General features: G+C 42.2%; 1 protein-coding gene across 4 annotated transcripts in view; it reads left to right on the forward strand.

The window, feature by feature from the left end:
- LOC117529754 (transcription factor 4-like) overlaps positions 1–12402 on the forward strand; it is a 236245-nt gene that overhangs the window by 67571 nt on the left and 156272 nt on the right. For all 4 annotated transcript variants that reach the window (XM_034192606.1, XM_034192604.1, XM_034192605.1 and 1 more), the window contains exon 3: positions 3841–3899. In XM_034192606.1, the coding sequence (XP_034048497.1) occupies positions 3841–3899 (59 nt within the window). The remainder of the gene's footprint in view (positions 1–3840; positions 3900–12402) is intronic.

The following is a 12402-nucleotide window of genomic DNA, read 5'->3' on the forward strand; positions in this document are numbered from 1 at the left end:
CCTTGTGCTTGAACATGGTGTTTGTGATGGACAAAGTGTGACTAGCACAGAAGTCCAACAACTGAACACCACTCGGGTTCAGATTGGGGAGGCCATGCTTCCCTATCACCCCCCTCCAGGTCTCACTGTCGCCGCCCACGTGGCCATTGAAATCCCCCAGGAGAACAATGGAGTCCCCAGTCGGAGCACTATCTGCTACCCCTCCCAGGGACTCCAGGAAGGTCAGGTACTCTGCAGCCCGTAGGCCGAGACAACGGTGAGAGACCTGTCCCCGACCCGAAGGCGTAGGGACGCGACCCTCTCGTTTACCGGAGTGAACTCCAACACTTGGCGACTGAGCTGGGGAGCAATAAGCAATGCGACCGCAGCTCTCTCGTTTACCGGAGTGAACTCCAACACTTGGCGAATGAGCTGGGGAGCAATAAGCAATGCGACCCCAGCTCTCCGCCTCTCCCCGTGGGCAACGCCAGAAAAATGAAGCGTCCAGCCCCTCTCCAGGAGTTGGGTACCAGAGCCCAAGCTGTGCGTGGAGGTGAGCCCGACTATCTCTAGTCGGTATCTCTCAACCTCCCGCACAAGCTCAAGCTCCTTCCCCCCCAGCGAGGTGACATTCCACGTCCCAACAGCCAGGGTCTGTGAGCATGGACCGGGCCGCCGGGCCACCCGCCCTCGACCGCCACCCAATCCTCTCTGCACCCGACCCCCATGGCCCCCTCTGCAGGTGGTGACCCCACAGGACGGCGGGCCCACGTCACTCTTTCGGGCTGAGCCCGGCCGGGCCCCATGGGCTAAGGCCCAACCACCAGACGCTCGCGCACGAGGCCCAACCCCAGGCCTGGCTCCAGGGTGGGACCCCGGCTCCGCCATACCAGGCGACGTCACGGTCCTTGATCTTTTACTGGTCATGGAGGTATTTCATGCAATAAAATGCAAATTAATTATTTAAAAATCATACAGTGTGATTTTCTGGATTTTTTTAAGATTCTGTCTCTCACAGTTGAAGTGTATCTACGATAAAAATTACAGACCTCTCCATTCTTTGTAGGAGGGAAAACATGCAAAGCTGACAGGGGATCAAATACTTATTTTCCTCACTGTATATCTGTGTGTGTGTGTCAGTGTGTGTATATTTTGTGTGTATTGTGTATATATCAATGTGTGTGTCCGTGTGTGTATATTTTGTGTGTCTATTGTGTATATATCAATGTGTGTGTCTGTGTGTGTATATTTTGTGTGTCTATTGAGTATATATCAATGTGTCTCAGTGTGTGTATATTTTGTGTGTGTATTGTGTATATATCTGCGTGTATGTCAGTGTGTGTATATTTTGTGTGTGTGTGTGTGTGTATTGTGTATATATCTGCGTGTATGTCAGTGTGTGTATATTTTGTGTGTGTGTGTATTGTGTATATATCTGGGTGTGTGTCAGTATGTGTATATTGTGTGTGTATTGTGTATATATATTTTTGTGTCTGAGCGTGTGTGTGTTGTATATATGTGTGTCCATGTGTGTATATATTTGTGTGTGTGTGTGTGTGTGTCATTGTGTGTATATATATCTCTGTGTGTATTGCATATGTGTGTGTGTCAGTGTGTCAGTCTGTGTGTATTGCATATATGTGTGTATATGTATCTGTGTGTGTATTGTATATATCTGTGTGTGTCAGTGTGTGTATCTGTGTGTGTATTGTATATATCTGTGTGTGTCAGTGTGTGTATATGTATCCGTGTGTGTGTCAGAGTGTGTATATGTATCTATGTGTGTCAGAGTGTGTATATGTATCTGTGTGTGTATTGTATATATCTGTGTGTGTCAGTGTGTGTATCTGTGTGTGTATTGTATATATCTGTGTGTGTCAGTGTGTGTATATGTATCCGTGTGTGTGTCAGAGTGTGTATATGTATCTATGTGTGTCAGAGTGTGTATATGTATCTGTGTGTGTATTGTATATATCTGTGTGTGTCAGTGTGTGTATCTGTGTCTGTCTGTGTGTATTGTATATATCTGTGTGTGTCAGTGTGTGTATCTGTGTCTGTCTGTGTGTATTGTATATATCTGTGTGTGTCAGTGTGTGTATATGTATCTGTGTGTGTCAGTGTGTGTATGTGTATCTGTGTGTGTGTATTGTGTATATCTGTGTGTGTCAGTGTGTGTATGTGTATCTGTGTGTGTGTATTGTATATATCTGTGTGTCAGTGTGTGGTCTTTGTATGCGTGCCAAACAGGTCCAGCTGGCATCAGTGGCAGTGAAGCTGAGGCCGCTGTATCGCGCACACACAGTGACGGCATTCTGCACGCCTGTAATTATCAGACTCTTCTGCATCGACTACCATGTTGGCGTGCATTCAGCGGCGTTCTATACACGCCTGATTCAAACCCTTCACCGCGTACACGCTTCATTTTGTTCCGATAAAACCCCTCCATCTCATCTGTGTGCTGCCGCAGAATGTAATTACACACTCGCCGCGGTTTGATATTTAGACTGGCTGCAGATTTAAGGTTTTATCCAAAAACGGGGTCTGTGAGGTAAAAATAGCCGAGAAGTGGTCCCGTGGCTCGGCGAGGAAAGCCTGTTCACAAGCAGCACAGGAAATTGGCTTTGTTGTGTTCACACATTCTCAGAATTCATCAAACAGTTTTAGCGAGGCAGACGGTTTGTATGTTAAAGCCGTCGCTTACCTGCCAACATGTCCCCACCTTCCTGTCGGGTATTGATCAGCACTTGGCCTGATTTAAAATGATGTTGTCTGATTAAATTCACGTATGACCACAGACTGTTCTCGCTCCATTAGAATCAAAACCTGACGACAACATCGTTTTCTGTCACTCCCAATGACTTTTCCTTCCCAACGGCTGCGTGAGGTAGATCGTTACGATGCCTGTGGAGATGCAGGATTACCAGGTGCAGGAAAGGCTTTTGACATTTGTTAGGGTAAAGGTCATGCGATCACCCTCCTTGTGGGAAACAAATGACGTAGTGTGTCGGTGACCGAGTCATTGCAGAGTTGGTGGAGAACTGGATCCTTTCTTTTTATTTCTCTCTCTCTCTCTCTCTCTTTTTTTTTGAAAAAGAGATCACAGGAAAGCTGAGCATTCTTGCTTTATGACATTATAGAGGCCCACACTTCTCCATATGTTCTCTGAAGATTTGTTCCATTTTGTTAGTTGGTGTAAAATCTGTTAAAGTGGACAGTGTGGATCTGCATATTGATTTGTTTTATGCCGGGTGCCCTTCCTGACACAATTCCATATTACATATTAAATGAATAAAAAAATATACAGCAGGTAAAATATGTATTGAACACATCACCATTTTTCTCAATAAATATATTTCTTAAAGTGCTGTTGACATGAAACCAAATGAACCAGATGAAACCAAAATTGAGCTCTTTGGATGCCATAATACACACCATAAATGGCACTGCACATCACCTCAAAAACACCATCCCAACAGTGAAGTCTGGAGGTGCGAACATCATGGTGTGGGGCTGTTTTTCATTGCATTTCCTTGCCCAGGTGAAACATGGGTATGTCCTTGGCCAGGTGAAACATGGGTGTGTCCTTGGCCTTCTTCAGTCGCTTGGCTCCTCAACACTGAGGCGTCTGGTGCTGGATCTGACTTTATGCATCAAGTTGACGATTTTGTCTGGTTTTATTAATCACCCATGGATGGATGATTGTAATTTTTAAGTGAAGACGGACAGATGAGCATGTGACTGAAGGTATTAATTCCATGTCCTAACTTTTCAGTTTTTTGCCCCTTTATGAAACCAGCATGAGTCTATTTTTACTGGTTGATTTAAGTATTAGTTGTTTATATTTCTCGTCTTTCTCTGCAGGTAAAACGGAGAGAGGTCCTTACTCGTACTGCCGCGATGCCAACCCACACTGCCACCAGGTGAGTGCCGCCACATATCAATCAATAGAATTGATGTGGGCTCATCTACATTACACAATAACAATATAGACTTCCACACACCCTATAAAATTGACTTTAAAAAGACAACTAATAGAAATTTAAAAATGATTAAAACTATTAAAATTAATTTCAAAAAATTAAACAAAAATAAAATAAAATGCAGGTAAAATATCAGCAAACTAGATGTGATATGGATAAGGTTAAACAAATGCCTTCTAATTCTGGAGACATAATAATTGCTTGACCTGGTTATCATGTCCTTGGAGACTTCCGGCCTTGTCATAAAACTGTATAGTAACCTTCATATGACTACCTTAAAGTGGGTGTGTCACTCAGTTTTAGGAATTTAATTTTCTGTTGACTGAATTTAACTTTAACCTTCAACATGACTCTATGATTTAACACCGAGATTTTTTTTTTTTCGGTAAAAGAAACTCTAATGTTCATATTGGCACCCATTTGTTAGGGTTTAATCTGGATGTGGTTTGAGATTCAGATCTGGTTTGAGATCCAGATGTGGTTTGAGAGCTTTCGATTTTTGTTTGAACTTTAGAGAGTGTTTTATTTGCTATGTACTGAGACATCATTGTGAAACACAGATGTTCATTTGGATGTGGGCATTGAAGGTTCTTTTGTTTTCATTGGAACACACAGAATTTCTCGCAGTCGGAGATTCCAGTTTGATGGTCAGTCGTGTGGACAAGAGTAAAACTGTCAAGTTGTTTGCTTTATTATTTCAGGTCACAATATGTTTCTAACAATTTCATTTATATTGTATCACAATGTTATGTTTTAGCTTTGCTCTCTCTCTCTCTCTCTCTCTCTCTCTCTCTCTCTCTCTCTCTCTCTCTCTCTCTCTCTCTCTCTCTTCTTCTTTCTCTCTCTCTGTCTCTCTCTGTATGTATGTATGTATGTATGTGTAGTAATTACTTTATTTTATATGTTTATTATTATATCACAGTATGTTATTAAACATTAAACCACTGGGGGAAATGTTTTTTGTTGTTGTTTCTATGACACATTAAAGTTGTACAATGCCCTACAAATACATTTTTTGGATATCTTTGAAGTAAAATATGTTTTGTTTGTGTTAAGGGCCCCTTCACACATAGTGCGAATTTGGTCAATTTGCACATAAAGTGCGCTTGAAGCAGGAATCATATGCAAAACGTATAGAATTGTAGCTGCTTCTAACACCTCGTACACCTGTTGCTACAACTGTTTGCGCACACCAGCGGTTGAAAGACAGAGTGTGCGCTGTGCAAGCCCATCAAACCTTCTCGCGGCAGGTGTCGGCTAAATTCCAGGTGACACGCACGCACATCTAACAACGCTCGCATGGCGCTTAGAAAATGTGTGGCCATTCACACTATTAACACAACAGTCAACAGACAATCACTGTCATGCTGGCAGTGAAATTTGTCAAAGTGCCCCACAAGTGTGGCTTTGGTCTGTGCGCTGAACTGACAGGAGGTGTGGGCGCCGACAGAAGCAGCTGTGGAAATCTGTCGTTCTGGACATCCCAGCTGGATAACACGTACTGTGTTTGGACAAACATGGACTAACAACTGCCGCTGTGATGTGCGTGTGTCTGCTTCCTGTCATCACGTGGACATAAATAAAAACATATATCGCTGTGGTAACCGGCTGCAGCGAGCGTGCGCGCACCCGCTGCAGACCATTGACAGGCTGCCCCCTGGTTGAAATGGACCATCATCATAACACGCAGCGGGCAATCTGACTGTCACGTCACCTACGTGAGCTTTGTTCCACATGACGCGGTGTCAGTCCTGCGGTGCACCGTCCACAAGACGCGTGTCGGGCAGGACACTCGCCAGCAGATGTGGACATGATGAGACGAGCGAACTGCTTCTCATTCATGTCATTTCATGACTGTATGTCTGTGACCATGGGTCATCTACAGAGGAACAGCCGGATCATATTTGTGTTGCCCGCTTGATAAGAGGGATTCAATCTAATGCAATGTTTTTATATGGTGTGTGGTTTTATTTGTTTTTATATACGTCCATGTCCTTCCTGATATCAAGCATTTTCCTGCACCTTTCACAGGCCAGCGATGGTAGCTCAGTGGTAAAGTTTCTAACTGGCAATCAGAGCTTTTGGAAAGCATAAAAGCGCAGGTTCGAATCCCATGGGTGCCATGTATATTTTATTTATTTATTTATTTTCACAGCAGCTGCACAATGTGGTTACACATCGCACTGCTGCTTGCACTGTGTTCCGACGTGCACAAAACCGTTGCAACATGTATTTTTTTTCTTCACAGCAGCTGCGCGATGTGGTTACACATTGCACTGCTGCTTGCATTGCCACGTGCATGAACCGTCGCACCTTCATCGTGCACGCCTATCTGTCGGCGCGATGTTTCGTGGTTCGCTCATATGAGCTGGTTTCTGACGGGAGTTGCCCTGAGTTGTACATATTTGCACTATGTGTGAAGGGGCCCTAAAGTATGTTTTCCGGACATCTGCCATCAGGGATCATTTAAATTTACATTGTAAAAAGAGTAAAATCAAAACAGCAGCTGGTTTGGGTTAAGGTTATGGGTTTGTTACATTTTTTGTTTTTCAAATGCCTGACTTTATAATTTCACAAGGTTATATAAATCCAACAAAATTATAGTTTATCTTAATTTCCCTTATTTTCTTAGATAAATTTGTGAGGATTTTAGTGGCTGCTGCTTATTGAATTGACTCCTGGACCTTGAGATCTGCACTGTCTCCATCCATGAGGCGATATACACTGATACGTTTTAGAAACATTTAATGTAATTACAGATGTTGATGTTTGATTCATTAATCAGAGGTTTGATCGGATTGACGTGATTTAATCACATATGTTCGGTGGCGTGCAGATGTGTTAGTTGCTACTCATTTTGATATTATACATTTATTTTCTTTCAGCTTTGAACATCTCTTAATAAAATCTTATGAAAAGAATTGCATTTATTTGCATATGAAAACCAAACTTGTGCAAATTAATTTTTCATTTATGTTTCTCGAATGAGATGTTGCTTTCCATCTAATCTGATCAAAACTGATTGATCACTGGTGGGAAACAGTTAATTTGATTTCACTGATGAATATTTGACATATGGACACATTTCTGTTCACTGTCAATTTTCTAAAATAAACAGGTCAATTCTATCAACAAGTAACTCCTTTTAAATCAGGTTTGTGTTTTTTAAAATTGCTTTGTAATTTTATAATTTGTAATTAAAGCTATAATAAATTAAATTTTTATGACAATGCAGATTTTTGATTTAGAATGTTGCTTTAAGCAGTTTTTGAAACAATTATTTCTATTTTATCATTATTATTATTTTAGGAATGGTTATTTTTTTTAACAAATCAACACTAATTATGTTTATTATTATAAGTATAATTGATTTATTGTATGGATTGTATAATGGAAGCCGTAGTCTTTTTGGATATTTCACATAAAAATTTATTCAGATCTGAGCTACCAGTTTAAAAAAAGATAATTTTATACTTAATTGGAATTGTGAATGTGTGTATTTAATAAATGTTTACCTAAATTTTATTAGGAAATTTATATTTTTCTTTTTAATTTAATGCAAGTGTATTTAGATTTGCTTAAAAAATGAATGTGTGTGTGTGTGTGTGTGTGTGTGTGTGTGTGTGTGTGTGTGTGTGTGTGTGTGTGTGTGTGTGTGTGTGTGTGTGTGTGTGTGTGTGTGTGTGTGTGTAAATCAGAGTTCACCAGCAGATCACCTGGTCCACTCTAATTAACTCAACCAGGTATTCTCAGCCAATCAGACGCTGGCAGAACGCATTCTGTCCAATTGGTTGTGTGCAGAGCAGGGAATCATGGGAAATGTGCAGGTCAGGTGATGACGGTTGCTTCAGAATAAACAGATGTTTACAGTTTGAGACCATCTCTGGAGCGGTTAAACCATTTAGAGCGCACACGCGTGCACGCTGGTTACTTTCTGTCTACATAAGCAAAAAAGCTCATCGTGTGGATGAAGGGATGAGTCAGAATCCTCTTACATCCTCACTTCTTTAAAACTCATCACTCTGAAATTTCTTTATTTTCCTTCCTTCCTTCCTTCCTTCCTTCCCTACCTCTTTCATTCTTTATTTCGTCTAGCTTCCTTCCTTTATTTGTTCTTCCCTTCCTCTTTTTACCTTCCTTATTTCCTGTTCTTTCCTTCTTCCCTCCCTCCCCATTGTCCCTTCCTTCCTTCCTTTTTTAAATTTTTCTATCCATCTTTAGTTCCTGTTATTTCCTTCCTTCTTTCCCACTTGCTTTATTTCCATCTTTATTTTCTGTCTTTTCCTTCCATTTATTCCTTCCTTCCTTCTTTCCCTCCCTCTTTCCTTCCTTGTTTCCTATCCTTTCCATCTTTCCTTTCTTCCTTGTTTCCTTTCCTCCCCTGTGCACGGGGAGGTGTTCCACTCAAACAGCTGCTCTCCAGCTGCTCGTTGCTCTCAGGAGACTTTCAGCCGTCGCTTCGTCTCATCTGTCGGCCGTACAGACGACACTTTTTTATTTATTTTTTATTTTACTATCGATCTCACACTAATGCACACTGTTGTGTTCGGCTGTGCTGTGTGCGTTACGGTGTGAGTTTTTTGACATGTTGATATATCATACATGATGGCTCAGTGCGTGTGTTCTCTGTTCACGTTGTGAGTGCCAGGACCACCCACTGTCTCTGTGACAACACAGATCTTCTGAATTCAAGTTTGATGCCGTTTCAAAGTGAGGAACTGAACAGGGGTGATGGTCTGATTGTCGTCATTTTAATGAAAAATATGAGCCCACTTGCAAAATGAGCACCAAAAAGGCAAATATTCCAGAACCTCATCCCTGCACAGCGTCTCCACACTTCACAAAGATATTGTGCATCCAGAAAGTATTCACAGCCCTTCACTCTTTACACATCTTATGTTACAACCTTATTCCAAAATGGAGTAAATTCATTTTCCCCTCAAAATTCTGCTTGTAACACCCAATAATGACAACATGAACAAAGTTTTTCTGAAATTTTAGAAAATGTATTAAAAATAAAAAGCTAGAATAGAATAGAGCCTTTATTGTCATTGCACAAATATACATACAACAACTTGTCCTTTGCATTTAACCCATCCGAATTACAGTTAGACACAATCCAACCACTAGGAGCAGTTGGCAGCCACAGTCCGGCACCCGGGGACCAACTCCAGATGTAGAGACCCTGCCTTAGTCAGGGGCAGAGAAAGGAGCAGAACCTAAATAAACATGTTTTTGATTTTGATTGTGCCTAGAGGAAACCCACACAGACATGGAGAGAACATGCAAACTCCACACAGAAAGGGCGGGAATTGATCCCACAACCTTCTTGCTGTGACGCACCAGTGCTAACCACTAATCCACCGTGCCACCCAATAAGAATCACCTGTACATAAGTATTCACAGCCTTCGTCCAATACTTTGTTGATGCACCTTTTGGCAACAATTACAGCCTCAAGTCTTCTTGAATATGATGCCACAAGCTTAGTGCACCTATCTTTGGGCAGTTTGCCCATTCCTCTTTGCAGCACCTCTCAAGCTCCATCAGGTTGGATGGGGAGTGTCGGTGCACAGCCACTTTCAGATCTCTCCAGAGATGTTCAATCGGATTCAGGTCTGGGCTCTAGCTGGGCCACTCAAGGACATTCACAGAGTTGTCCTGAAGCCACTCCTTTGACATCTTGGCTGTGTGGTTAAGGTCATTGTCCTGCTGAAAGATGAACCGTCCTCCCACCAGCTGGTTTTCATCCATGATGTCTCTGTACATTGCTTCATTCATCTTTCCCTCAATCCTGGCTAGTCTCCCAGTTCCTGCCACTGAAAAACATCCTCACAGCATGATGCCGCCACCACCATGCTTCACTGTAGGGATGGTACCTGGTTTCCTCCAAACATGATGCCTGGCATTCACACCAAAGAGTTCAATCTTTGTCTCATCAGACCAGAGAATTTTGTTTCTCATGGTCTGAGTCCTTCAGGTGCCTTTTGGCAAACTCCAGGCAGGTTGCCATGTGCCTTTTACTAAGGACTGGCTTCTATCTGGCCACTCTACCATTCATGCCTGATTGGTGGATTCCTGCAGAGATGGTTGTCCTTCTGGAAGGTAGTGCACTGTCCACAGAGGAATGCTGGAGCTCTGACAGAGTGTCCATCAAGTTCCTGGTCACCTCCCTGACTAAGGCCTTTCTCCCCCGATCGCTCAGTTTAGTTGTGCGGCCAGCTCTAGGAAGAGTCCTGGTGGGTCCGAACTTCTTCCATTTACAGATGATGGAGGCCACTGTGCTCATTGGGACTTTCAAAGCAGTTTTTGTACCCTTCCTCAGATTTGTGCCTCGACACAATTCTGTCTCGGAGGTCTACAGACAATTCCTTTGACTTCATCCTTGGTTTTTGCTCTGACATGCCAACTGTCAACTGTGGAACCTCATATATAGACAGGTGTGTGCCTTTCCAAATCATGTCCAGGTGGACTCCAATTAATCTGTAGAAACATCTAAAGGATGATCAGTGGAAACAGGATGCACCTAAGCTCAATTTTGAGCTTCATAGCAAAGGCTGTGAATACTTTTGTACGCGTGATTTCTGAGTTGTTTGCAAAAATCTAAAAAAAACAAAAAACTTTTATAACATTGTTATTATGATGTACTGTGTGTAGAATTTAAATTTTTTAAATCTAAATTGAAGACATTTCTTACCTGTTTTATCACCAGTATTTTTTGTTACTGCGTGTCTTCTTTTATTCTTTTTACTTATTTACGAGGTCTGTCAATAAAGTATAGGTCCTTTTTATTTTTTTCAAAAACTATATGGATTTCATTCATATGTTTTTACGTCAGACATGCTTGAACCCTCGTGCGCATGCGTGAGTTTTTCCACGCTTGTCGGTGACGTCATTCGCCTGTGAGCACTCCTTGTGGGAGGAGTCGTCCAGCCCCTCGTCGGAATTCCTTTGTCTGAGAAGTTCCTGAGAGACTGGCGCTTTGTTTGATCAAAATTTTTTCTAAACCTATGAGGCACATCGAAGTGGACATGGTTCGAAAATTTAAGCTGGTTTTCGGTGAAAATTTTAACGGCTGATGAGAGATTTTGAGTTGATACTGTCGCTTTAAGGACTTCCCACGGAGTGGGACGTCGCGTAGCGCTCCCAGGCGCCGTCGTCAGCCTGTTTCAAGCTGAAAACCTCCACATTTCAAGCTCTATTGATCCAGGACGTCGTGAGAGAACAGAGACGTTTCAGAAAAAGTCGGTTTCAGCATTTTATCTGGATATTCCACTGTTAAAGGAGATTTTTTTTTAATTAAAGACGTGTGGACGGATTGCAGCTATTACTGTCAGAGTCTTCAAATTCACAGGGAACATTCTTGGGACACAGACCTTGGACATGTTCAAAGATGGCTAACCTTGACCTATTTTAAGCAGTCAAAAGGTCACATTGTGTTTCCTATTTTTGTACTCACACGGCCGAGATTTTTTTTTTTTTTTTGCATTACACTATATGTTTATTTTGCCCCTCCTTCCCTTCTTTTTCTCAGAGCTAATTATGTCATCCAAGTGTGCTCAGAAACTGGCAGACAGCAGGCTGAGCTGATCCTTCCTTCCTTTCTTACTTCCTTCCCTACCACTTCCATTCTTTGCTTTTCATCTTCTTTCCTTCCTATATTAATTATTTCCATTCACCATTTTGCCTTCTTTATTTTCTAATCTTTCCTTCCTTCCTCCCTCCTTTCTTTCTTTCTTTCTTTCTTTCTTTCTTTCTTTCTTTCTTTCTTTCTTTCCTCTTCTTTCCATCTTTCCTTGCTTCACTCAGTGATCGTCTCATTTCCTTCAGGTGCTGCACTCTGAATGTTGCTTTAGTTTGATGGTTTTGAAGCTGTATATATTGATTTAAAGTCTAAATGTGGAGTTTTGTGGCTGTCAGTAAATTTAACCCTCTGTGATATCAAACATCAAACAGTTAAAAAAAACACCCACCTACTGTGAGAGAAGCAGAACAGCTGCTAACAGATGGAACAGAACCGCACTGTCTCACTCACACACACACACACACACACACACACACACACACACACACACACACACACACACACACACACACACACACACACACACACACACACACACACGGTGCCTCTGTGTGTTTCTGCCCTGATTCACACACTGTACGTGTACGTTCACGTGCATGCACTGTACACTGATCCACGAGATGTGACAGAGTGTGCTGGCACTTTGAATCTGGATCCTTCAACTTTTGGAAAATGAGAAATAAAACGCCCCCCAGGTTTGTGGGCGTGGCGTCAGAAGTGGGCTGACCTGTTATGGGGCTCCTCAGGTTGAACACAGGTACCTTTGGGACCTTCAGAACTGTGTGTTCCAGCAAAGACACTGGCATAAGCGTGCACTCTGAGTGCACGTCCAGCTATTGATGAGTCTTAATATCGTCTTC

The sequence above is a fragment of the Thalassophryne amazonica genome, chromosome 17 (assembly GCF_902500255.1).
Source record: "Thalassophryne amazonica chromosome 17, fThaAma1.1, whole genome shotgun sequence".
In the NCBI taxonomy this organism is placed as follows: Eukaryota; Metazoa; Chordata; class Actinopteri; order Batrachoidiformes; family Batrachoididae; genus Thalassophryne; species Thalassophryne amazonica.